Source organism: Rhinopithecus bieti, unplaced genomic scaffold, assembly GCF_001698545.2.
Source record: "Rhinopithecus bieti isolate Rb0 unplaced genomic scaffold, ASM169854v2 scaffold_763, whole genome shotgun sequence".
NCBI lineage: Eukaryota > Metazoa > Chordata > Mammalia > Primates > Cercopithecidae > Rhinopithecus > Rhinopithecus bieti.
The window spans coordinates 464210-492156 of record NW_016803270.1 but is presented as its reverse complement, the minus strand read 5'-3'; the positions used below and the strand labels follow the sequence as shown (position 1 = coordinate 492156).

At 36.8% G+C, this 27947-nt stretch overlaps 1 protein-coding gene across 24 annotated transcripts in view; it reads right to left on the bottom strand.

The window, feature by feature from the left end:
- PARD3 (par-3 family cell polarity regulator) overlaps nucleotides 1–27947 on the bottom strand; it is a 724849-nt gene that overhangs the window by 232699 nt on the left and 464203 nt on the right. For 12 of the 24 annotated variants that reach the window (XM_017871440.1, XM_017871462.1, XM_017871451.1 and 9 more), the window contains 4 exons: nucleotides 20285–20473; nucleotides 19322–19492; nucleotides 9744–9903; nucleotides 3471–3660 (listed from right to left, as the gene is read on the bottom strand). In XM_017871440.1, the coding sequence (XP_017726929.1) occupies nucleotides 3471–3660; nucleotides 9744–9903; nucleotides 19322–19492; nucleotides 20285–20473 (710 nt within the window). The remainder of the gene's footprint in view (nucleotides 1–3470; nucleotides 3661–9743; nucleotides 9904–19321; nucleotides 19493–20284; nucleotides 20474–27947) is intronic. The other 12 variants (XM_017871488.1, XM_017871533.1, XM_017871554.1 and 9 more) reach the window with 1 other exon arrangement.

The window sequence follows — 27947 nt, the reverse complement described above, 5'->3', positions numbered from 1 at the left end:
GCACTGTTATTTGTACCAGACATAGGTCCAAATAACAGATAAGAAAGATCCCTGTACTCTATGAGCTCACAAGAAAAATACTATACCAGAAGCATGAAACAGAGGCTGAGGATGCATGGATGAGTGAAAAAACAGTATATGAGAGTCAGGAAGAACATGACTAAGTTTAGATAACATTTGATTTTGGTGACACCAACACAGTGGCTCAAGTGCGGATGATAAGGAAGCATATGGCAAATCCCTGGTAATGGGATGCCTTCTGAAGTGTTCCTCCAATGGAAGATGTCCCAGAATCACTCCTGTTTGTAAAAATCTGTGAACACATTCTAAAGTGCTATAAGGTATTCTAGCCACAGTTCATAATATGAAAAGGGTTTTCTCTGTGCTGGGCACATTGGGTAAGTAAGTATACTAGCTCTACTATATCAGGTCTAGCCACCTTATCTATCTGGTCAGGTGAGAGAACATCCCTCTACAGCTAACTGAGCACACTAAAAATGCCCGGAACTCCTTCCACTGTCAGCTGAGCTTATGATAGTCTTCCTCACGCTTCTGATGGAAGCAAGCTTTTGTAACCCTTTATGGCCTTATAAGAATTATCATCCATACTAGTAAAAAGACAGTCAACCTTTGGATGTACATCAGAAATTTAGCTGCAATTTACTGTGCATGAAATGAGAGTTGGCTCTTAAAGAACTATGCTAAAAGTGTGAAAAGTAAGATAGCAGGCAAAAGCCACGCCACTGGGTAGGGTGACTTGAAATGTTTTCAGCTCATTATGTATTAATATATTCAATAAGGAGAATAGTTGTCTCACCCACTTAAAAAGCTAATGAGAGAATTCAGCAACCTAAGGTGAAAACCCCATGTAAATTGCTAACTACTAAACAAGTCAGTCATCACCCAATGAAGACTTATCTCATATTATCAAAGTAATTCAAATTATGATGACAGACACCTACCCTCAGATGCCTCTTCATATACTACTATGCTTTGGTGTAAATGGCTTATAAAGATGAGAGCACATGCACCCAAGTGAAAAAAAACACACTTCTAGAAGTAAAAAATTAAAACCCATATGATAACTAATATGACACAATCTTGCAGCAGCAAACTCTAAATAATACATTTCCAATAATTCTTTTATATATTGTCAGTGGATCTCTTCAGTCACTCTGTACATGCTGACCAATTATTTTTACCTTTTCTGGAATAATTTAAAACCTGAACTCCAATACTGCACCAAACTTGCGAACAGAATGCATTTGAAATACAGTGTTAGTAGAAATCGTTGGTAAAAGATCTTTCAAAGAAATACAAATTGTCACTGCCAATCTTGCCTGAAAACCACGTATTGGTGCATCTTTAATTTTATATCCTCTAAAATCATGTTGCCATTAAGATTAGAATTTGCTGTTATTTCCTTTCCCCCAGAAACACATTATTAATGTTCTTTCAATCGATTAATGGATTGAAAACAGTATATTCTATAAGCAAACAAATAAGTTTAGCCATTTGATGTAGCCTTCGACAACTGTGCAGTGAACTGCAGATACAACTTAAAATGTCAAATGAGTTTGTGCATCAGTAAGAGTCTTAAAATAACTAAATACTCTTCAATTATGACAAAATTAATTCTTCCCTATCAATATTCCCATTAAACTAATTTCAGACACAATAAACAGTACACTGGAATATTTAACAAGTTAGATTGCAGGAATGACAGCTGATTCTTTAAAGAATGTAACCATATCTTGACCCCTAATGTTATTAAAATTCCAGTTATTAATCCTGTCTAATTGGTCTTTTGTTTTTATAACATTTTCATCAAGGATTAGGGAAGATATTGTCAGGCTGGAAATGCCTGCATTTTCTGCTGTGATTCAGAACAGCTGCCATTCTTGTTTGGATAACCCCTCATTCATATTATTTTCTTTGCCCCACATTCCCCACAGCAAAATTATACAAGTCCTCACCATTTTGCAAATCCCCCTTAGGGAAATTAATGCCACAATCTATCCCTTCTAGTTATTTATCTATTTTCACTAATATACTGCTTTATAAGACCCCAAAGACTATGACCACCTCCACAATTTCTCATCATGGTAGAGATTTAAAGGCTTTTGTCCCTAAGATGAATATTGCGTCTATCTAATTCTTGCTTTCTCTGTTGTTACTTTCATTTTCAGGAAGAGATATGAGACACAGCAGTCAATGTAACACCATCTGCAGATTTCAAATGGGTTTTTACTTTATATTGTAGTCATCCCTTCTATGTTTAACCAAAACCTCATTCAAAGATGGGCCATTATCATGCAGGTTTGAGTGTAGTTCTATTTTAAATCCTGTGTTTTCAAAAGAGAATTAAAAAAGAAAGAAATGAAAAGCTAGAGATGAACTTTTCAAGGTCCCAAATAAGAGGTGTGATTTATTCCAAGAGAACATCTTCATAATTAACAGATAAATGAACTGTATTTTGTGTGTTCATGTGGAGAGTCAGGGAAGAGGACGGGGGGGCGTGGTTCACTTTGTTAAGATCATTACTAAAAATGTTAACGCAAATAAATGCCAGTGCCCCAGACACCTCCTATCTAATATTAATGTTGACACAAGCCAGAAAAACAGTAGGAAGCAGGAATGGCTAAGTAGTGAAGAAACAACACCATAACATTTAAATATGATTTTGCTGATATATTCATAAAAGACCCCAGAGAAAGGGCAATGAGAAAATTCTGGTACAATACTTCACATGGTTTGTGTTAATTATCACTACAACCTTGTGAGGTCGTCCCCAAGAGGAGCTTTGCTTTTGCTTATTGATGTATATAATTACTAGGCATAAACATTAAGACACACATCTGCATTCATGAGCCACACATTGGCTCAGTAGTATCAAATGCTTTCTTCTATTTTGAAAGACACAGGAAAAAAAAATTAGCAGTGAGTGCCCCAGAAGTCACTATGTTAAAAGCAATTACAAAGCGTTTTAAACAGTATGGTTATAGTACTCTGGAAAAAAACAAAAACAAAAAACACACACTTAAAAAAAAGCCTCCTCCCACTCTTAGAACACATCAACTGTTAGTTTTGCAAAGTCATCTAATTGTTGGAATCCATTTAGGGAGATGACAAGAATTTAATGGAAAAACAATGCATCAAATTAACACAGATGTGAAATAAACCATAAATAGTGAAACTGAAAAACAAATGAGCATGGTTTTTTGATTGGTAGTAGTTCTGTTGTTGTTTTAGTTACATTACTAACTGTAGCTCTTGAAGGCTAAAACAATTAAATTTACAGGGTTGGGGCAAAATCTTTTATTAAAACAGTGATAATTAAGTGTATAAAAACCATGAAGACAGAGCATGGCTATTAAAAAAATGATTAACTGTATTTAGTGGTAAGCCACTTAAACATAAGATGCGACTGTAATTAATTCATGTTTTCCAACCCTGGACGATGAGCTTACCAGTCGGCTGAATCACTGATTGCAGCCTTGGCCCAAGTACCAGCATCTGCTGTCACGAACCCCACATCATCATGCGAGCTGGAAGAGGACTGGTCAGAGAGATGTGGAGGAAGCACTGGCAACCTGTCATCTTCTATAATGACAGTGTCATCTTGGGGCATATTCACTGTAGGGGACAGCTGGTATTTACCTGTCCAGTGAAAAAAGAAGAGAAATTCTAGACATCGATCAAAGTGTTACATCTATTAATTTTAATACTTTGCTATATTAGTAAATGTCTAACTTTCCACGTATCTGCTCAACCTGGTAGAACAAAACAGAATTTAGCACATTTATTTTTCATAAATGATTGCCAAACAGAGACCTCGAGTCTATTACTACCTCTGACGCTACAACTGTATAGCTCAGGGCAATGCATACAATTTTTCTGGTTTTAAGTTTCCTAAAGCCAAAGATACTCTCTCAAATGTCTTCTAATGTGAAAATGCTATACACATTCTAAACTGTGAATGTCTTTTGAAAAATTTTACCAGGAAATTTACAAAGAAGCCCCACTAACTTGCATTGTTCATTCATTCATTCATTCATTCATTGAGCAATTGCCGCAGAGCACGTACTGCAAGACATAGTCTCTGTCCTTAAAGGGCGTATGCCCTAGTGAAGGAGAAAGAATTACAAGCAGTGATAATTGTATGGTGGTATGAGAGATGACCCCAAAGCCATTCACTTGTGTTGTAATTGCCTGGGTCACTGCGGGTAGAAAGTGCTGGAAATCTTGGCAAAATTAACATCAGAATTAGGTTTTAAATGGTCAATATTATCTTTTCTGCCAGAAGAAATGATGACATTTATTTTAGATATCAGCAATATCATTATTAAATGCATGATGGAGAAAAGTCCATGGTGCAGTCAGGTGACACTTAGAAGATGAGTATCACCAGAAGCAAAGCCTAGAGAGACACCTGGAGTGATCTTGATGCAAAAAATTAGGAGCTGAGTGGCCAGAGGTTTTTCAGGCCATGACTGAGGATGTTGGGATGGCATACACAAGCTTGAAGGATTTTTAAAAGTCTGTATTGTATTGTTCTAGACATTTCAGCAAAGGAACATAATTTATTTAAACTGCTACATCTTTTCAGGATAACTCACAAAAAGTAAACTTGCTGGAGATTTCAACTGCATTCCTCATTTAACATCAACTTCACTATTGTAGTAATACTGTAAGTTCACTGAAACCTCTTCTCAGCATGTTACCAAGAAAAACTTTCTACTTTGATTTCAAATCCACCCATTTTGACAAACTATGAAAATTAACAGCTTTATATAAATGCTAATGATAAAAATGTAAATCAAATGTAATACTTAGCCATTTCCCTTACCTGAATTCAAATTACTCATTCATTTCTAATACAGTGTTAGAATATTAGGATAGAAACCTGTTCAGCAAAAGTAATATTCATCAATAAGATAGGACTTTCTAGCACTATTAGCCAAAGAAATGTTTCCTTCTCAAGACATACTTTTTTCTTCAAAGCATACAGAATTATAAAACCAGTTACCCCAATGGACAACTCACCACTGATGAGGCATGTCACAATATTAAATACCAAGTCCCCACACGGGTAAAATTTTTGAAAGGAAATATTACAGTATAATCATAGTGCATTCATTTTTAAACACAAAACTAAAACTCCTGGTTTTACACAATATATTCTGAGAGGTGGCCTAATAAGCAATATGGAACACTGAAAGGTGCATATGATTTTTTTTTTGTAATCTGTTGTTCTGAGAAGAAATATTGTACCTTAACTGTTGTGATACAATATTGTATACATAAATAAATGGCAAGAAATCTTCCTCATAGTAAGAAAATAATTTAGCATTTTTTTTTTCTCACCCATGATTTGAAAGGCTAACATTTCACAAGATTTGAAAATTTCTATTTTCTGCTTCTTAACATGCTTGCCAGGAATATAGTTTTGGGTTATGGCTCCAAGATTATACCAGGGTAACGGACAGCTAAAAAACTTAACTACATATTCTACTAAGCTCCACCAAGACAATACAATGATCCCTTAATTATGTTTGCTAGTAGTTGGCACATCATAAATGTGAAACCTTCTATGACTTGAGAAGGCTTCAATTTATTTTTGATAGGTAAACTTTCCTCTTTCTTCAACTAGTTAACTAGTGACCTACAAACTAAGTAAACTAGTCAGTATCTTGTAGAGGAGTGAAACAAGGAAATACAAAATGTTTGTTCACTAAACATTTATTCATTGGCAAATTTACATAGAAGGTAACACCACATATGATACTAGAGGAAAATCGTGCCAGTGACATGACTCACAATAAAAACATTAATGTTCCATTTTTCTATGTCAAATTGCTAACAAGATAAAATGTTCTAAATATAATGTTTTCTTAAACTCACCACATATATATGAATATACAAACTACTGAGATAAATTCTAAAATGGATACAACAGATTTCAGTTTTGTTTTAAAAGAAAATTATTCAGCTAAAAAAGTTGAGAAAAAGTTAAAGTCCCAGGCTTACAAATGACAACGTGTGATGTCTTGTATGAAATGGATGTGCTGGTTAAATTAGTTATGCTGATCATCCTTGTTGCTGTTTTTTGTTTTGTTTGGTTTTGTTTTTTTGAGATGGAGTCTCACTCTGTTGCCCAGGCTGGAGTGCTGTGGTGTGATTTCAGCTCAATGCAAACTCTGCCTCCCGGGTTTAAGCGATTCTCCTGCCTCAGCCTCCCCAGTAGGTGGGACTACAGGTGTGTACCACCACATCCGGCTAATTTTTGTATTTTTTGTAGAGACAGGGTTTCACATGTTGGCCAGGCTAGTCTTGAACTCCTGACCTCAGGTGATCCACCTGCCTGGGCCTCCCAAAGTTTTGGGATTACAGGCATAAGCCACTGTGCCCAGCTGCCTTGTTGCTGTTTTTGATTGTTAGTTAAGAGAGACCAACCATTAGAAAAATTAAGGCTTTTCAAAGGAAGAATCCTATGCAGGCAGGCCCACTACAGATTACTTTCTGATAAATGTTCAGGACTATTAGAAAATCCATGATAGTGGGAATTCTGTCAAAAGAGATGACAGAGAAATCTTGCCTTTGGTTACAATCCTGGCTGACCCCAATAAAAGCTAAGGAAATCCTAATCAGGTGTGACTCATGATAAAGAAAAGCATGCATCCAAATTTTGGTTCAGAAGCACAGAAAGTGTGCAGCTTTTGTCAAGTTACTTAATTTATTTGCTCCATAACTCCCCGACATACAAGGTAAGTCGGTTGGGGTACGTGGTTTGAAGCCTGTTTTCAAAGATTTAACGTCTTTGATATTTTTAGTCACCGTGGGTGCCAGGATAGAATAAGATATGGAGACTTTCGAATATCTGCTTACAGATGTAGATAATTATAAATTGATACTAATAAAGAATGAAGATCTCAGCATTCCCTAGAGAAGGCTATTTTAGAAAAGGAAATAGCCAAAACAAGTAAAACAAAAAACATCCTGGGATATCAGGACTTAGTTCCTTCCTCTGTTAAGTGGGAAAGTGTGACTGATGGCATCTGACATCCTTCCAACTCTAGAAGCTCTTCCTTTTGGGGTATAGCTTTTAAAAGCCTTTCTCCACGGATGTGTTCACAAAGGAAGGCATCATTAAGCCTCAAAGCTCCCTGCAGCCTAGAGTCCTACACAGGGGATTATTCCATATGAAAATTCAACCTGTTAACACAAAATTAATAACTCCCTAAGGTAATGAGCCAGAATTTCAATACAAAGTTCTTTTTGTGTCATAGCAGATCATGAAGTAAATACCTTCACCTCCACTAATGTCTACATAGGAGTGATTCCAAACATTTAGAAGACAATCATTAACCAGTCTGAGGAATTTCCACACGCCTAGATAATGTGCAATTCAATAAATACTGTTGTTATTAGTTTAGATGAATGGAAACCCAATGTTCTAATGTCTTTGGAACTATGGAATTCATGACTCAGAAAAACATACATCCAAATTTTGGTTCAGAAACTGTGATTTGTCAAGTTTCTTAAATTTTGTGCCCCATACCTCTCCTAATGCCCTGTTTGGGCGTTCTGTTGCAAGGTAACATCTTGAACAGGATTTCTAACTTTAAGTGGTAACTATATCACAAATCGCATTTGATTATTATGGCCAATGGTATTAGAATAAGGACTGACAAAGAGTGAGGAATTTTCAGATTTGTAAAACACAAGATGAATCAAAATACACATATACACTTGTCAGGGTAAAACTATTTAGAATCCCTAGTTTCTGGTACAAATTGTAAAAAATTATCTTAAGAAAATATTCAAATCACAAAAACATCAACTTAGCCTACCTTTAAATAGTAATGCATTTGTCACCCCCAGCCCAAAGTGGTAAAAGGGATTACACATCACAAAACACAGAACTGGGAGAGAAGTTACTGCCCCGGGGAAGCATCTGGAGTATTAAGAGTTCATTACATATCTAGCAGAAGGAAGAGGAAACAATGTCAACTATAATGCAAACCGAAGAAGACTAATAAAGCTGTAGCTAACCAAATCAGGGCAACAGACTAGGAAGAAAATGAATGACTCTTCAACTCATATATACAGCATTTCAAAAGGTCACTAGCTGAATTTAGGGATTTTTTTTGGTTTGAGTTTTAGTTTTAGTTTTTCGCCTTCCTCTGAAGCATCAGGGATTGGAGGCAGGACGCAGGTTACAGGAACTGGTGTACCAATGGTCTGATTCAGTATGGCAAGTCCTATGTTCCTATAATAAAGGGGAAATTACAGCATATCACTTTGTGTGCACACATTATCTAGGGACACATGCACACTCTTTCTCTCTAAAGGGGACTGAAATTTCATCAATAAAAAAATAATTTAACAAAGATAAAGTTTTATACCAAAGCCAAGAAAGTACGGAAAAACCAACAGCAGTGAAGAGAGTGGTAAGTAATAAGCAAAGATTTAAAAGTGAGAAACTATGTACAAAGCCTTTCACCTACAGGTGTTCAACCCAACAGGTGTGGCACTCTTCCCTGATGTTCACTTATGCCAAGCAGGTAAAAAGAAAAATGTTGACAAAGTAAAACCAGAAAGCTGGCTTGTCTAAGTTCCACAAGTAGCAAGACAAGAAATTACATATTCAGCAATTTTCTAAATTAGAAAGCTAGAGAGATTAGAGGAAGAAAACAGACAATTCTACTAGACATGTTTATGTATGTTTTTGATGATGCCCAGTAGAAAGTTCTTTGAAGGCAGAGATTGCTTCTTACTCATCTTTGTATCTACAGCAAAAGTATATACACAATGTCTTGCCAATAGCAGACTTTCCATAAACACCCACTGATGAATAAATTACTATTTCAATGAGGCTCCATAATGGAAACTTGAATTATACCAAATCTGCATTAAATGTACTCGAAATAGAGTTAAATTTAGGGTTTTACTTTAAATGAAAGCCTTGTAAAATATACCAGTAATAAAAGTGTTTTATGTCAGGTGTTACTTTAATCAAAATGACTTCTTGTGTTTTAAATTTGAAAACTCTCACAAGCTAATCCCAAGATGAGCAACTCAGTAAATCCAACCACTCCTGTGGCAAAGCAAGTCTTTATTAACTGTATCTGTTAGTAGAAAGCTGAACTGCTGCAAAGCAAGTGCTAATAACCTCATTACCCACTGGGGGCCATGCAGATAGGATGGTACTGAATCCAAACAAAGGATGCAGAAGACTAGTTTCGGGATTTTAAAACTAAGGCTTCGGAAAAGTAAAATACAATTAAAATACAGTAACATCCTATTAAACACAAATCAAATACATGTGAATATTTTACATATGTGTGCATATATCTATATATACATATTTTTTCTCCCCCTCCAGGCAGTACCATTGTGAATGATATGTAACTTTTGAATCCTTCTTGCCATAAGCCATTACATTTTTATTTCTTTTTAAACATAGTTTCACTTATTATTTCAAGTAAGTAAAGAATATCTTGATCACTGGAAAACATTTCCATATGATCCCTTTCTTTTCGGTTCTTTCCTCATGTTACAGGATCTAAAAGTCACTTAAATCAATGGGTTGATTTACCTCTTCACATGAACACTTCCTGAATGATTTTAATAAACCTGTTCTCCTTTGTCTTGAAAACATTGTATTTTTATTTACATTAATATTACACTAATAACCTCTCAGTAAACCAATGAAAGCATCAAAATAAACAGAGTTTTACCTGACTCACCCATTATCCTACTGAGGGCAGCATTTCTGCTAGGCGATTCATCAAGCCCCTCAATCCCACTGTAGAGGGAATGGGAAATTCTTCGTTCTCTATCATCCAACGCTGTTTCAACGGGCAGCTCAGGTCCAGGGGGGCTCCCAGGTGACTTTAGCTACAGAGTAAGGGGGGTGGGGGCAAAGAAAAATCAGTACCTGGAGGCCCATGAGCAGCATGGGGGAATTGTAACAACTTGCCCAAGGCCTCTATCCAACAGGGTACCAAATGAACTAGAACTTTTCACCCTGTACCAAAATAATTTGTGATGACAGCTCTGCCTAATGACCACCTTTCTGTGCCACTTTATACCATGCCTCCCATGAAGTTCTGTCAGATTTCAACCACTGGGGGGAAAATATGTATATTTAAGGCTTTTTAAAAATCAGAGCTTGCTGTTTATTTTTCGAACTTGACTGTTAGTGTCTGTTTAAGTCAATTTAAGTTACAGTGTAATTCAGAATTCTTTACTAGATGTTACTCTTATCAAAGGCGTGCTTTATCAGAATGGAAGCTGCAATTTAGCTACAGATCTTATACTTACGGTGTGTAAATACATCTAACAATTAGCACACATTTTTCCATGTGTGCTGGTGGAATTATTACCTACTCTACAAGACCTACAGACTCTATTTATCAGCTCAGGTGTCTTGAACAACACACTGATTTTAAATTCCTCCTGCTAGAAATTAATAATAATCATGGTATTATCTTACTGTAATGTTTAAGACAGCAGCTGCAATAATCACTTTAGTAGTGTGCAGAACAATATGAAAATCGGGACCAAATATTCTAATAAAGCACACAAAGAGGATTTCAAAAACATATACAATCTAATAAATAAGCAATGAATATATGTCAATTTCAATGACAATAAATTAAAATGGTATGGGGCATTTCTTTAAACAGTTAGCTGTGTCTGATAAGTCATATTTTACATAAAAATAATATGAGTAAGAAATTCACGTTAGTAAGGCCTTCAAAAAAATCTGTTTTAAGGAAGAACAAAGTACATTTAACTACAATCCTCACGACGCAGGCTCTGAAGTTCGCCACAAGGATGATATATGTGATGCTTTGGTGTTAGCCAGTCAGGGAGGGCCAATGTCGGGGAGTGGGCAGGAGGGCAGCACCACACAGCACAGCAAGAGAGAAAGCGCTCATCTCACACATGAAATCACAACTGTCGCACTTCCTTCAGCTGAACAAATTATTATTTCTGTTAGAAGCTATCATCTGTTTAATATAAATGAGATACTTAATGAAGTTCCGAATTGTAGACTTATCTCTCCCAGTTTGATAAGCACTGGGGAGATTTAATGCATTGAAGGGTCAACACAATTCCAACTGGAGGCGCGTCAAACTGCAGGAGAATAATGAACTTGCAGCTCTAGTGAATTAGACTCAATAAGGTTTACATTGTGAAATGAGGATTTGTTTTATTAGGTTTTTTTTTTTTAAATTGTAGATTACAACTGACAGCTTTACTGAAAAGTATATTAAATATTCAAGGTCTCTGATGTAAAGAAATAAAAGAACAGTTTCTAAAATAATGTAATGCCTAAATTCCACGAGACTCTGGAGAAGCTTTAAAAAAAAAAAAAAAGCTAATGAAACGAATACCCTACACCATTGAAAACAAGTATGGCTTTTCAATGAACACACACACTAAAAAGTATACCTACTTAAAGACGTGCTACATAAGACTCTAAAACAATTTATCAAAAGACAGACAACATATCTTGAAGCTTGCCTGAAAAATGTATTTAATTGAACTGTATAATGCTGCAATGTTCTACATGATAAACCCTTTATAAAACTTCTTGAGAAATCCCTAAATATCCCAAAAGGCTATTTTAAAATTTTATAAAGCCAAATAAAAATTCCGTTAAAAAGTAGTACATGCATGTTTTCTAAAGAAAAACAGTAAGACGTCTATTCAGAAAAAAAATCAAGCACTTGAACATTTTCATGGGAAAGATTCTCCACCTCCCCTACCTCTCTACCCATGTTTAATTTGCATCTCAAAAGACAGATTTAAATGAAGACATCAATAGTTGACTACATAAATATTTAACAGAAGATACAATAGCTTTTAATTTCTTTTAAAAAAAACTGATTGGGGTTACAGTTTTGTTTTAAATCTTTTGGTGATTTTTTGCTGTTGCAAGAACACCAGCTTAGGAAATGTTGGAGGGGGCACCAGTGGCACTGAGGAAGAGAGGCAACCCCTGGTCCTGGGAGAATGGCTGGCCTCTGCTCCCCTGGCTACGCTCACGCCCTTGCAGGTTCCTTATATTGAAACCTCACTAAAATTAAGCTTCAGTTGGCTGCAGTGGCTCACGCCTGTAATCCCAGCACTTTGGGAGGCCGAGACAGGTGGATCATGAGGTCAGGAGTTCAAGATCAGCCTGACCAACACGGTGAAACACCGTCTCTACTAAAGATACAAAAATTAGCTGGGTGTGGTAGTGGGCACCCGTAATCCCAGCTACTTGGGAGGCTGAGGCAGAGAATTGCTTGAACCCAGGAGGCAGAGGTTGCAGTGAGCCGAGATTGCGCCCCTGCACTCCAGCCTGGGCAACAGAGACAGACTCCATCTCAGGGGGGAAAAAAATTAAGCTTCATTAGAAGAAACCAAAGTAAGCACAACTGCAATTTTCATTTTGTTGTCTATTTATGGTTTAACATGCAAAAATTTTCTTGACTCCAACTAAATACAGTACCCTGTAGCAGTGGCTATTTGGCCCCTCAGTTCCATCCCAAGGAAAGTCTTTCTACCTATTAAAGAACAAAAATAGCTCTAGGTTGCAGCAAGATAACCCACACTCGTAGGAGTGTAAAGTGATATTGTTTTTTGCTACAGTAACTTGGAAATATATTACCATAGGTCAAAAAAAATCTTATTTTTAACTCTTTGAACAGGCCTTTATTTCATGTTGTGGTCACTATCCCAAAGGAAATAATAAGCTAAGTGAATAATGAAAATTCGTGTGAATTTATCTGCGGGGCTTAATAAAATCTCCGTTTGTTGTAAGTATGCATCAGCAAGTCAAATAGTGTCTTTCACCTAAAGAAAACGTATCCCACCATCTCCACTAGAAACACTGAAAAGTTCGTATTGGAATGGCCTTAACCCCCTTCAGCAAACCTAAAACTGGATTCTCACTGGTGATTGGCAAGATCATATCATTCAATATTTCAGGGTTTTTTTAGCATGTTGTATTTTATCCCCAATGCCTAGCGTAGAGCAGGCACTAGCAGAATAGATTAATAAATTCATTCCTAAAAGTGAGTGAGTCATATTTTCCTTAAAACACACTACATTATGTGGAAATAGGCTGTTAAAACTGAGGACATAGCATGATGTTGAAATTAAAAGACATTTAACCTAGATTACAAATATACATTCTGGAAAATACTAGCTTCCAGAGGACAGGTGAACATAAAGCAACTAATGAAAAGACAGATTTTAGTTTTCGAGGAGAGTGAAGGAAGATTTAGGGTACAGTTTCACATTCTCTTTTCAAGCAGGACCACATTTATTTTCCTTCACATCCCCATGAGGACAATGGCAAGAATCAGAAATGTGAGGTGAGCTCCTCAAGTCAGCACATGGCAGAACCAGAATTTCACTGATTACATCAGATTGTAAAAAGCCTGTGCTTTTATTGTACACTACTTCCCAATGCAACTGGGATATAAAGCGCCTGAACAACACAATCACATTCAATTAGATCCACTCACTTGTATAAGAGAAACAGACATTTTCCTTCTAAATTACTTTGCCACCTATGTTGGCCTTGCAGCCATTAAAGCAAATCATTTGACCTCTTTGCATTTATTTCTTAATACAGAAAATGAAGAGATCCATAAATGATACCTTTGGCCCCTTTCCTATTCTAACATACCTTTCCCATTCTAAGAGGATTAAGCCTAGAGAAAGAATTCATTTTAAAGAAGTCCTTGATGACTAAAACCCCTAATATGAGGTCTAAGACAGAAAGCTCACCTGGCGATATTCTCTACTGGCACTAAGAAAAAGCTTTATATAAAATCACTTCTAACATGGATATAATAAAATACCTGGAAGCTATGTTAAATTACAGTAATTTCTACAAATATTAATTTCCTTAAAATATTTAAAAATCAGCATAATTCTCATATGGAGGCTATTTTCAACACTCAAGGAATGATGCCTGGTATTTCCTTCCATTCCCTCCAGTCTTGTTTAAAAGTCTTCAACAAATGTGTCCTTTGGAGTAAGTGAAAAACAATTTTTCTCTTCTTGGCTTTGTATTATTTCCAAAACTGAAACAATGGAAAAAGAATGCCAGGGGACTCAGTTTTTCTCTAAAAAAATGAAACCATTCCTTTAAGGGCTCTAAACAGTGGGAAGCCATCTCTTTTCTTTGAAGAAAGGAAAAGAAAACAAACAATGATTGCTTATACAATGTTTTTAAGTGTAGCTAGGTGAGACTATTAGATCTATGGAAAGAAAGAAAGCAAAGGAAATAAGAATTACTGCCCCCAAATTCATCTTGTTTGCCTTATCTGAGGGTGACTTTGGAATTTCAGTTTCTAACACTAACAAGACCTCTTTTTCTTTAAAAAAAAAAAAATGCCAGATGGTGGTGGGTGCCTATAGTCCCAGCTGCTTGGGAGGCTAAGGCAGGAGAATGGTGTGAACCCGGGAGGCAGAGCTTGTGGTGAGCCAAGATGGCGCCACTGCACTCCAGCCTGGGTGACAGAGCGAGATTCTGTCTCAAAAAAAAAAAAAATTTTAAAAAGCCAGACTCTCCAGGGTTGCTCTTCATCATTCAGCCTGTGCTGATGGGTCAGGCCTGGGTTGGATACCAGCAATGGATACATAGGAAAGTGGTAGATGGATCAAGTCCTGGCAGTCTCAGAATCCACAATTCCAGCAAAAGAAAATCAAAGAGGAAACCACAATAGTGTGACAGCTGCTGGGTGGAGGGGAGTATATGGGGCTATGAAAATATTTTGGAAGAGAAAATGGAAAACGAAAGACTGTGTGTAAGTCTTTGCTAGGATGAGGGGCAGATGGACGCAAGTGGAAGACCTAGAGGTGTGAAAGAGCATCCCATGTCTGAGAAATTACCAGAAACACTGAGTAGCTGGAGCAGAGGTGCTGCAGGGGCTGTAGGGCACCGATGACAATCAGGCATGTCCCAGTGGGCCCCACAATGGAGACTGGTTGATCCTGGAGACGTGGAAAGCTCCCGAAGGGGTTTCAGCAGGGACTGACATGATCAATGTGTTTTGTAGAAAAATTTGCCTGACTGCAGTGCAGAGAATGGAATGAGGGAGAAAGCCTGATTGCAGAGAAACCCCTCAGGGAGCTGCAGCAGTGAGCCTGGTGAGAGGATGAGGTCGGAACTCAGGCAGTGGCAGAGGGGAGAGAGGGGAGCAGCTGAGGGAAGAGAGATTTTAGGCCAGGCGCAGTGGCTCACAGATGTAATTTCAGCACTTTGGGAAGCTGAGGCCAAAGGATTACTTGAGCCCAGGAGTTGAAAATCATCCTGGGCAACATAGTGAGATCCCGTCTTTAAAGAAAAAATTAGTTGAGTGCGGTGGTGCATGCCTGTGGTCCCAGCTACTAGGGAGACAGGTGGCTGCATTGCTGGAGCATGGGAAGTTGAGGCTACAGTGAGCTGAGACTGCACCACTGCACTCTAGCCTAGGCGACAGAGCGAGACAGTGAGACTGTCTCCAAAAAAGAATAGAGGGAAATTCTAGAGGTAGAGGCAACAGGCAACAGGCATAATGACAGCATTGAGAGGGTCATTTGGGTGACCCCAGATCTCTGCCTTCTACAACAGAAAGAATGTGGTCCCTTGTGAATTAGGTGCCCATAAGACATAGCAGGAAATATTTCCCTAGGCAGGTAGACAGAGGGATCTGGTGCCAGAGTGGAGTTGTGAGCTAGAAAGAGGATGATGGTATTCATCCTAACAAGTGGTTTCAGAGGACCAGGGAGTGGAGATCAGCTAGGGAGTATGAGCAGAGTTAAAAACAAAGAGACCTGGAAGGGTGCAGTGACTCACGCCTGTAATCCCAGCACTTTGGGAGGCCGAGGTGGGCAGATCACGAGGTCAGGAGTTTGAGACCAGCCTGACCAACATGGTGGAACCCCATCTCTACTAAAAACACAAAAAATTAGCTGGGTATGGTGCACGACTGTAATCCCAGCTACTCAGGAGGCTGAAGCTGGAGAATCGCTTGAACCCGGGAGGCAGAGGTTGTAGTGAGCCGAGATCACGCCACTGCACTCCAGCCTGGGCGACAGAGCGAGACTCCGTCTCAAAAAATAAAAAAAACACACAACCAACAAAACAGACAACAGACCCCAAGGAACTTTGAGAGACAGGAACAATGAAAGAACTGGCAGAAAAGAGGAAACTTTAGAGAAGACCCAGAGTATGGTAGCAGAAAACTAGAGGCAGTAGATAGGAGACACTTTGAGAATGAGATAGTGCCTGCAGATTCCTGAAAGGCCAAGCAAAACAGGCTAAGAAATAGCTCCCAGAGAATGTCTCCAATGTGTCTTGTCAGGACTAATGTTAGGGAAATACAGAGCTTTAACATAATAACTAGTGAAGGGAGCTGACAAATAAATTCAAAGAAAACATACTGGACCAGGTGAGGTGGCTCATGCCTGAAATCTCGGCACTTTGGCAGCCTGAGGCCAGGAGCTGGAGAACAGCCTGGACAACATAGCAAGACCCTGTCTCTACAAAAATGAAAAATAAAGAAGACATATTAATACACAGCACTTCCATGTATAAGAGAAAGAAAAATGTGACAAAGAACAAAAGATTTTCTTTTACACATTCTTACCTTCCCTAACTTGAAATTAAATATGCAAACCTTGGATTTAAAGATGAGATAGCAAAATACAATTTTCTGATTGGCAAAGACTGGACTATACGGCTGATTAAAAGACCTAGAAAGAAAACTCAGCACATTATTCTGGCTTGAGATTTGTTCAGGACAGCATGATGTCCTATGCTTATATCAATATTTACTGTAAAATAATTTACACATATCCTCCCAGTGTCCAAAGGAGAAGGTTTTCCAAAGGTAATACATAAGTACAACAGCAGAAAAATCCTGTCTTATGCCTTATGGGAAGCTGAATTGAGATCTTCTGTCTTCATGTAATTCTTTAGTTAAACCCTATCAGTACAAAAGGCTTCTTGCTAGTATTACAAAGATAGCACAGTACTCATAAGATTTTTTTTTATATAATTGCTTTATAAGCTTATGCTGTCCTAAGAAATAGTAATAACCAGCAATGTATGAAAATGATACCAAAAGGGATATTGAATATTAAAGTCTATTACTGTCTATTGCAGCTGTTTCCTTACTTAAATCATATTCATTCACACAAACTAATATGGAGAAGTGAATAAGACACAGAGATATTTCAGGGGGATTCCAATTTCATGTCTCTTACAGGACAAGAGGGAATAAAATCAGTGCTTTTATCAAAACATTTTCAGGCTGGTACAGGTTTACTTTGTCACTGTTTGGGGGGAACAACAGGGATAATCTGAATCAGATAAAAGTAGGACACTGATCTTCAGTCCATTTCTGCATTTTAAGTCCTCCTACAGCATTTAATGTTTTCTGTGAAGGAAAACGTTGAGAAGGTGTTAAAAATTTTAGTTGGTCTCTAAAAGACGAAGGTGATATGTCGTCCAGTAGAATGCATGCCATCTGTCTTATTCACTGCTATGTCCCTAGGATCTAACACATTTTCGGATATACATAAGATGCTCAGTAAGTATCTATGGAATGAAAACTGTCCTGTGGAATGGGAAAGTATTCAGGCGGCCAAAAGAAAAAGGCGTAATAGAGAATGATATGTTTTGTAAACTGAAGTTGAGACGTTTTCACATAGTGCTTTGTGGGACTTGAGTTAAAGGATCAGCTAATGATTTTGCAATGAGTAAAAACTATTATTCCATTAGTCCAGGAGGGAGGGAAGAGAGGAAAATATCAGTCCAGTATCCTACTGTGAGGGATTAGCTTTTATATTTATCTTACACAAATGAATGTTTTTATGTCCCACTCTTCTCCATTCTGAGATTTTTTAGTTAAGGTTACGTTGTTCTCTTGATATGGAAATTAATTTGTTGATTACTGTTAACTCATTCTACATTTGGCAAATACAAATAACAAAATAATTCAGTGGTCAGTGATCTTTCAGAATATGTCACCTCTATATTGACTACCAGCTGAGCTCAAGAGTATATTTTCTTTGTAAAATATGCTTGTATCATAGGTTCAGATGAGTGGTCACTGCAACCTGAAAAGTTTGCTTTATATGTTTATTAAACAGAAGTTTAAAAATTAAGAAAATCACTTAAAAAATTTAGGTATCATTTTCCGTTTGTATTATTTGCTAATCATTTTATCTTAGTTGATCTTAAACTGTGGGAATCTGAACACTGATTTAAGAAAAACTCCACATTTTCAACAGCTCATTTTGCACACGGGCTAGTCTGACCTATTTTCTACAGATGGCACATAATTTATAATGGATCCATGAAATTTAGCTTTTTTCAAGCTCCAATATTATCAAGTCTACATATAATTTATTTTTAACTTTCAAATGTCCTATTATACAACAAATATGTTTTTCCATATTTGGGAAAATAGATGATCCTATCCTTCAAGAGAGGATGCTCTGTGTTCTCCTCACTCCTAATTCCAAACTGCAACATACATTTAGAACAAGCAGAGTATAATGCAATACAGATCACTGAAAAAGGAGGCATTCAAAGAGAAGAGACTCAATCCCATAGAGAAAGAGAAAATGGGGACTGAAGAAAGAGAGGGAGGTATACGCTATTGATAATCTCACAAGAGAACACCATCATCTAAGAAAGCCAGACTATGGGCCACGTGCTATGGCGCATGCCTGTAATCCCAGGACTTTGCAGACTGAGGCAGGAGGATCACTTGAGCCCAGAAGATGGAGGCTGCATTGAGCTGTGACCACAACTGAACTGCAGCGTGGTCAACACAGTGAGATCCTGTCTTAAAAAAAAAAAAAAAGAAAGGATGGGAGAAAGAAAGACTGTTTCCTACTAGGGACTTTGTAAGAGGCATCCCATTTTAGATAAACAAAGAATAAGCAACTGTTTCTCTGCATGATTCACCTCCCAGGTATAATTCTGCCAACTAGAAGAGAAACTGTTGGCTCTGAGAAGGAAGATGTGACCCTGATTTTCAAGAAAAAATTCAGCTAAAGGGGCTTTTGAGATCCCAGTGTTTCCTGCTGAGTTGGCAAGAGGAGTATTAATATCCGCTTAGGAATATGTTGATCACAAGAATTAAGAACACAAATCACAATCCACCTACAAAATAATAAAACCACAACAAGCAAAGATAATTTATGGTCTTTTGAGGTAAGGTCCTGGAACCTAACACCCTTTGTCCAAAATTAGGACAGAAATGTAGTTTTATTACAATCTCAGATGCTAGTACTTTTTTGCAATTTTTACCTCACTGCACTTGCTTATTCTCCTTGCAACAATAAGCTGGATCATTCCTCGTTTATTGCCTTCAGTAGACATAGACCTTCTTAGGGTTTCCATGGCATCTTGGTTTGTCTTGCCCAACAGGGATTCTCCATTTACTGCTATCAGTTGATCATTCACCCGAAGCCTTCCATCCTGGGAAGAAAACAGGTAAAAATAAGTGCTATTAAATAGACTGCTATAAAAGAAGTAGCTTTTCCTTTAGTTAATAAATAAAATAAAAAACAAAGCAAAAAAAAAAAGTGGAGAGCTTTAATCCTAATGGATTATGCCCAATTGAACACTGGCATAATAACGTCTAAGCAGCTATTGTAGCCTGTGTCTATTTCAATCATTTATACATTTGTAAATCAAGTCATTATCATAATCTGTTTACCAAAATAGCATACTAATTCAAAGGACACAAAGTGATTACTTTCTTGCTTCCAGAAACACCCATAGAGGTTATTTAGAAACCAAGACATGTAAAAGCTCAAGGCTATTAGACAGTTGCAGAGAACTGTCCCCTTAACAAATGGCCAGGAAATTTTCTCTAGGCTGAGAAATAGAGTAAGTGACCCACAAACAAGGGAGGGGAGGGAAAAGATTAATGTCTACTATACGCCCATTCTGTGTCAGGACCTATGCCAAGTCTTTGCATAGATTAACTTCATTTAACTAGCATGTCTATGGGTTACATGTTCTGTGAGAGAAAAAATGAAGAGTTGAAGTTATGGACTCCATCCCTACATGACACATCACTGAGACATCTCCTAGTTGTTTGATTGTGAATGTGGGTACCATGAAGAAATGAGAAAACTTTTGTTAACTGCATATGTTTTCAAAATAGGAACAGGGTTGAAATTAAAAGTTTCAATAGGAATATGTTTTCAAAATAGGAACAACGTTGAAATTAAAAGGCATACGCATGGTAAAGTTGACACTCACTTTAGATGCTGCTCCTCCATTAATAATGGACTTGACAAAGATTCCCAAATCTGCGTGGTTCTCTTTTGACCGGTTACCTTTGACACTGACACCAAGGCCAGCAGATCCCGAATCATTAAGTGGGACTTCAAACGTCAGAAATTCTCTGGTGCCATCAGGTGTGAGAACAATATCCTCATCTTCTGCTTTCTAATAGGGAACAAAATTGCACAGCACATTATATTCCAATGTTTCTTTCTCAAAGTTATTTTTAAAGACTGCTAATGAGCAGTTCCTTAAGAGGCAAAATATTTCCACCAAGTTTCCACAGCAAGATCCATGAAAACAGTACATCTGCACCCACTCCAGAAGATTTCTGGAACCAGCTGTTAATATTTGTATGTAGCAGTTATTCAATATTGAACCAAACCTAAATCAGATTTGAGAAAGTTACGGGGAAAATGTAGTGGAAGGACTAAAGACTAGTAGAGTTCTAGAGTTTGGGATTTTTTTGGTCTCATTATATACTCTAAACGACAAGAAAAACAGTAACAACAGGATTAAAAATAAATAAATATAATTCATTTCTCTCCCTTTTATAAGGAAACTCTGAAGTTATCAATACATTTAATGTTCACTAATGGTGTTTATTCACAAAAAAATGCCAAATCCTGATCATACAAAATCAGCAGAAAACGGTATCTTGGTTCAGACAGCCCCTAAATAATTGCAACGTCAACATCTGTGAGATCAAGTAGAGATATAAAACATCACAGAAAACTTTTCCACAACATTGTAGCATACATAATAGAGCTGGCAAATATTATTCAGGTAATCTTGTTTAATTAGTTATATATCAGATTTAATTTCATAGTCACCAAGTACAGAAGACAAGGAAGACTTTTAAAATAAAAAACATTTAGGATATACGAATTCTTGTTCACCTCCCTTAAAACAGAGGAAGAAATGAAAGCTTAATGTATAACTGAATAAACTGCATTAAGATGACAGTCTATCATTAAGAAAGGCTACACTCCTGAAGAGGAAGCACTCAGCCTTCTGAGGTCCTCCTCCTCAGCAATCCCACTCATGGCCAAGATTTCCACCATCTCTATACTGGTCATGTCCAAATCAGTAAGGCCAGGATGCTTGTTTAAGCACAAATTCTTGCTCCAACCACATAACAGACATGTGGCACAGGCTCTTCAAGTAAAAACTGAATGGTACATCTAGTTCTAAAACCTATTTCTCCTCCTCTTTTCCCACTTTTGAAATATTTATCTAGCATCTGTTTAATCACTCAAGCTTGACTTATCAAATTATAATTAAAGAATAAGAAATATAATGGTACACAGATATGTAGGAATATATACTTTAAACAGATCGTGCTTTTACAGAATGTTCAATAACACGAAAAAAGTAGGTGACTGCATCCTACCAAATTTTTGAAAGGTCCTAATAAGAATAAAAATCAACCCAAGGAATTTGGAATTCAAGGAAATTTGGAATGCAAGGAATCTGGGGCATAAACATGCAATCTCAGATGTCTCAATTAGATAAAATACATTTTGAGAGTACACTATTCATCTGTAAGTGAATTTTTTAGATCATCATAAAATAAGCAAAATGCTATTTATAAATCGTTAGACCCATAGTAATGTGATATGTAAAGTGATGTTTCTAATTTACAAATATGTAAAGTTAACATTTTATGGTAGGACATCTTTGTGCTATCTCAAAGGCTGGCCTCATAGTTTTTAAAAGACAAGTAACACTTCAATTACAATAAACTTGCTAATGGGTTAAAAAAAATTAAAACTTATATAATGAAGAACTCAAAATAAGAACCTGAAAAAATACAGGATAATAGCCATGTTAACTATGCAAAGTAAGTACATTTTACGATCAAAGGCCAAAGAAAGCCTTAAGCCTGCTCATTATAAAAACTAGATTTAAAATATTCCCAGAGAACAATTATAGCTCAAATAAAACAATATATTGTGAGCAAAAAAAGATCAAATATATCAACACTTTGATACAAAATATTTTATATACATGCTTTGCTCTATAAACATGAATATTCAACACACTTTTTATTTTGGTCCATGTGGCTCAAAACAAGTGTTTTTGTTTTTTGAGGTCTCCCTCTGTCACCCAGGCTGGAATGCAGTGGTCAATCAACACTCTCTATACCTTTAACCTCCCCAGGCTAAGGTGATCCTCCCACTGCAGCCTCTAGAGTAGCTGGGACTACAGGTGCATGCCATCAAACAGGGCGAATTTTTGTATTTCTTTAGAGATGGGGTTTCACCATGTTGGCCAGGCTGGTTTCAGACTCCTGGGCTCAAGCGATCTGCCCGCTTTGGCCTCCCAAAGTGTTGGGCTTACGTGCCCAGCCCCTTGAAACATTAACAGAGTACTAAAAATGACTATGTGTAAATGAACTGCACTACCTCAATATAAAATCGGTTACAGAAATATAAAGTATGGTAAATTTTGATGTTTAAAATACAAAACAGCATCAATATACATCATAGTTTCCCCTTGCCTTTAAATCTGGAGGTCATTGAAATAAAAAATTACTCTGTCAATCAATACTGCCTGGAAAAACTACATTTGAAAAAATGGAAAACAAGAATAGTCTTTCTATGGACACATTTAAGTCTCATCATTCACTATGCTTACTTGCTTCAACTCTGGAAGGTTCTTAATTGTTACTTTCTGATTTGAATCTTCAGTTGCTTTTTTAGTGTTTACTGAGTTTTACATTTCCATAACATTTTACCAAGGCTTACAATTCTCATATTTTTCCTACTTGAAAGATCAGGATAAGGAGCTGGCTGCATATATAATGAAAAATTTTAATCAATTTGGAATATTTTCTGACTGCCGATCTCTGAACCTGTTTTAAAAAAGAGCATATTCTCCAGGGGATAGTTTCATTTATTGTAACAACTGCAGAATGGGAATAATCTTTTTCAGCTTTCTTATCAAGCCTTAAGTTATTATTATCATTAAGAACATTGACGTGAAACATTGTATGTTTCATGTGATATTCCATTATTAATCGATTTGGCTTTTGACATAGACAGAAATTAATGCCAGCTTTTAGAACTTAGTTCTCTGGCAGAAAAGTGTTTTTAAAAAATTTTGCTCTTCAAAAATCATTTGAAATGCTGTATTACTGAGAACGTTCATAAAGTCAGATAGTATAGGAATCTCCATATTCTGATGTAAAGCAGAAACTTTCTATCACCTTGTTATTCCACCCAGATTCTGCACCTTATCAACTGTTTCTTGAATTAAGATCTTTCTACAGAAATGTAAAAAATATTTTCTTTAACTGGCTCCTCATGTCATCTGTTCACAGTCATGTCACTCAAGAACACCTTTCTCATGCACATACATGTGTGTATACCTCAGTGATTGTTTTCATCAATAAAGCCTGTCAGTTCTTCCTTTGCCCATTTCTCCATTACCATTTGTTGTCTTTAAATACCCAGAACAAAAGGGCACCTTTGCTAAGCAACCTGCTGAATGGGTATTGTGAAAGCTACTTAGTATCCCACCCTCCTGAGAACAGCAGAAAAGATGTACATTTCTATCTGTAGTGAGACAGAGAAAGAGTCACAAGTGGGCACCACCATGGCCCCCTTTTCCTTCTTCCCCAGTCCAAAAAACTGAGAATAGAGCTGGCCTATAGGCCCAATTCCACAGTTAATCTGCAGCACAGGTGTTATCTATCAAAAAGGAAATAAGAGTTGATTGTGTTAAGCAGCAGAAAAACAATCATGGGAAGGGTAATCTCTGAGCCGCAACAAATGAAAATTTGGATGAGAATGTATAAAATATTGTGAAGAGAGGCAAGAGAAACATGGTCTGTGCACAAATGATAGAAGACCATAAAATTATAGGAGTGAGCTCAATAGTCAATTTTCGACTTTGTAACAAAATATGTGACTCAGCAAAAGTTTTATCACTCCACTATAAATCATTAATTTCTCTCTCTCAAGATCTGCCCTTATCTACAGAATTATCTTTTTTTTTAGACAGGGTCTTGCTCTGTTGTCCAGGCTGGAGTGCAGCGGTGTGATCATAGCTCCCCATAACCTTGAATTCCTGGACTCAAGTGATTCTCCTGCCCTCAGCCTCCCAAGTAGCTGGGATCCCAGGGCACACCACCAAGACTGACTAACATTTTCTTTTTTTTGTAGAGACAGGGTCTTGCTATGTTGCCCATGCTGGTCTCAAATTCCTGGGCTCAAGCAATCCCCCCACCTCAGCGTCCCAATGTGCTGGGATTACAGGCAAGAGCCACTATGCCCAGCTGAGTTATTATCTTTAATGCACAAATCCCTAGTAAATTAATAACAAAAAGATAAGCAGTCTACATTAAACAGGAAAGGGATATAAACAAGCCATTCACTAAAGAAAGATGAGAGAACCAATAAATAAACCTCCAACTACAAGGTTCAATCTTACTTGCAAATCAATCAAAGGTATCAAATTGCTCCACACATTTTCTTTAATGATATCCAACAAATATTGCTATGCCATAGAACATTAAAAAAATAAAAGTAATGATATTTAATACTGTGGAAGGTGTGGTGAAATGGGCATGTTCTTGCACTGCTGGTGAATGTAAAAAATGGTACAATATTTATGGAAACCAACTTGGCAATGCTTACCTAAACCTTCTACAGTTTGCCTTTTTCTTAAGCTAGAAATATTACTTTTGGTAATATGGCCTACAAAAATAGTTGTGATCATGTACAAAGATTTAACTGTGAGGGTATTGTTTTAATTACGATAGCTAAAAATTGACGTGTATGACAGTAAGTTAGGAAAATTAAGATATAGCTACACAATGGGGATGCCATTCAGCTAACAAAGTATCTTATCAAAATATTATGTAAGACAAGAAAGTATTTGTGACTAAGAAATTGAGTTTTACCCTTTGGGCTTTCATAACTTCCAGTATGCCAATCAAAACCTCCACAACATATTTTATGAATTAATGTCTGCCTTCAAAGATCACTAGAAGCTTCAGAAGGTAGGAATTTATGTCAGTCTTCACTCGTGCCTGGGGCATGACATTTATTAACAATAATAGGATATGTGGCTGGGACATGATACATATTAAATAGATAGACAAGAACATCTTTTTATTATTTTTTCTGAGATGGAGTCTCGCTCTTTTGCCCAGGCTGAAGTGCAGTGGTATGATCTCAACTCACTGCAATCTTGCTTTCCGGGTTCAAGCAATTGTCCTGCCTCAGTCTCTGAAGCAGCTGGCACTAAAGACGTATGTCACTACGCCTGGCTAATTTTTGTATTTTTAGTAGAAACAGGGTTTTGCCATGTTGGTTAGGCTAGTCTCAAACTCCTGACCTCAGGTGACCCACCCGTCTTGGCCTCCCAAAGTCTGGGATGACAGACATGAGCCACCACACCAGACCAAGAAAATCATTTAAAAAAATACATTATCTTTGGCTAGGCTCACAGACAGAAATATGTATATTAAAAAAAATACATCAAAATGACGATAAGTCACAGAATTACAAGTGATTTTAATTTTCTTCTACATGTGACTGAATTTTCTACAGTTGATATGCATTATTTTTACAATACAAAAAATTCCATTTCATATCATTTCTTTAATTCTGCTTCCTCAAAAAAAACACTGCATGGAGGAGGTGAAATTGGTAGAGGGTTATACAGATGGTCCACAACTTACAATGTTTCAACATAATGATTTTTCAACTTTTGATGGTGCCCATGAAACCATTCTATTGCTCAGTCTCAGTATAGCATCGCACAAATTAGATAAGATATTCAACACTTTACTGTAAAATAACTTTGTCTTAATTATTTTGCCCAACTGAAGGCTAAGGTAAACGTTCTGAGCACATGAGGTAGGCTAGGCTGGGTTACAGCGTCGTAGGTTAGGTGTATAAACGCATTTTCACCGTAACAATATTTTCAACATACAGTGGATTTACTGACAAACTTATGGGGAAGTAACCCCATCATAAATTGAGGAGCACCTGTATATGATGGGCAGGGGCTGCTGCTGGGGACAAAAATGGGCTATGAATGAGCACCTTAGGACAGTTCTAAAAAACAACCATGCCATGACAGCAGACCATCACAGCGTCATGCACAACAGAACTTTTCATAGACATGAAAGAGAGAATATACTTATTCAACAAACAGAGATTACATAATATGCAGGTAGGTATCTGAGACAATATGAACAACCATTTATATTTTTAAGAGAAGGATTTTTTAAATGGAGAAATTATCATGGTTCTTAAATTTTCTTAAATTCTTCTTAAATTTAAGAACCATGATAAACCTCTTAATAAAAGAATTACCCTCCAATCAAACTTCAAAATTTCCTTAAGTTCCCCATTTTAATTTATCCCATATGTGAGATGAACATTTCTGTATGTTATTTGTACTGATATTATAAAGTTCATTATTCTTATTAGTAAAGTTCAAAGTCATATCTGGCTTTATTATGCTGTTTTCTAATTCGAATGGTAGATGCCAAACACATTTTGGAACACTTTTAAACTTTTTGCTTGGTAAAATAATGCTGAGGAAAAAATGTTTTGCACAATTATTAATCTCTAATGTTAACCCCCAAAATTCTCACCCAATCAAAGAAACATCAGACAAACTCAAATTGAGGGACATTCTCAAAGTAATCTGCCCCTTCAAAAATCAAAAATTTGCTTGGAGTAATTTGTTCTTGAGAAAATATTAACAAATATAATAGGTTAAAGGAGATTAAAAAGCCGTAAGAACAAAGTGCCATGCATGATCCTGAATTGGAAACTGGACCAAATTCTATTCTTACTTGTAATTTGTTCTCTCATTTATTTATGATATAAAGAACAATAACTGGGGCAACTGATAATACAATCGATTTAATCATTTTCATAACTGTAACGCCATTACATAAGAAAATGTCCTCCTTTCTGGCCTGGCACGGTGGCTCACGCCTGTAATCCCAGCACTTCAGGAGGCAGAGGCGGGCAGATCGCAAGGTCAGGAGATCAAGACCATCCTGGCCAACACGGTGAAACCTCGTATCTACTAAAAATACAAAAATTAGCCGGGCATGGTGGTAGGCACCTGTAATCCCAGCTACATGGGAGGCTGAGGGGGGAGAATTGCTTGAACCCAGGAGACAGAGGTTGTAGTAAGCTGAGATCGTACCACTGCACTCCAGGTTGGGCAACAGAATAACACTCTCAACAAAAAAAAAATTATATTGGGGAGGGAAAAGGGAAGAATAGATAGACGAAGGAAGAAAGGGAAGAGGGAAGAAAATTATGTAGCAAACGTGGTAAAATATTAACAATTGGGGAATGTGCATAAATAATTCTTTGTTGAGTTCTTTGTACTATTCTTGAAACTTTTCTAAAAGTCTAACAGTTCAGAATAAAAATTACATACAATAATTAAGCCACAATAGTTTTGCTATATCTAAAAACCATCTTTATTATAACTTAAGATTTCAACAGCAAAAAGGTAACATAATAAATCATAAAGATATTATCAATTTTATCACTATGTTGCAAAAGGGCTACAGTTAAACAAAAACTAAGATGTATTCCTGAAACAAAAACACACCCAACATTAAAAAATCATTATCTTACTATAATAATAGTAA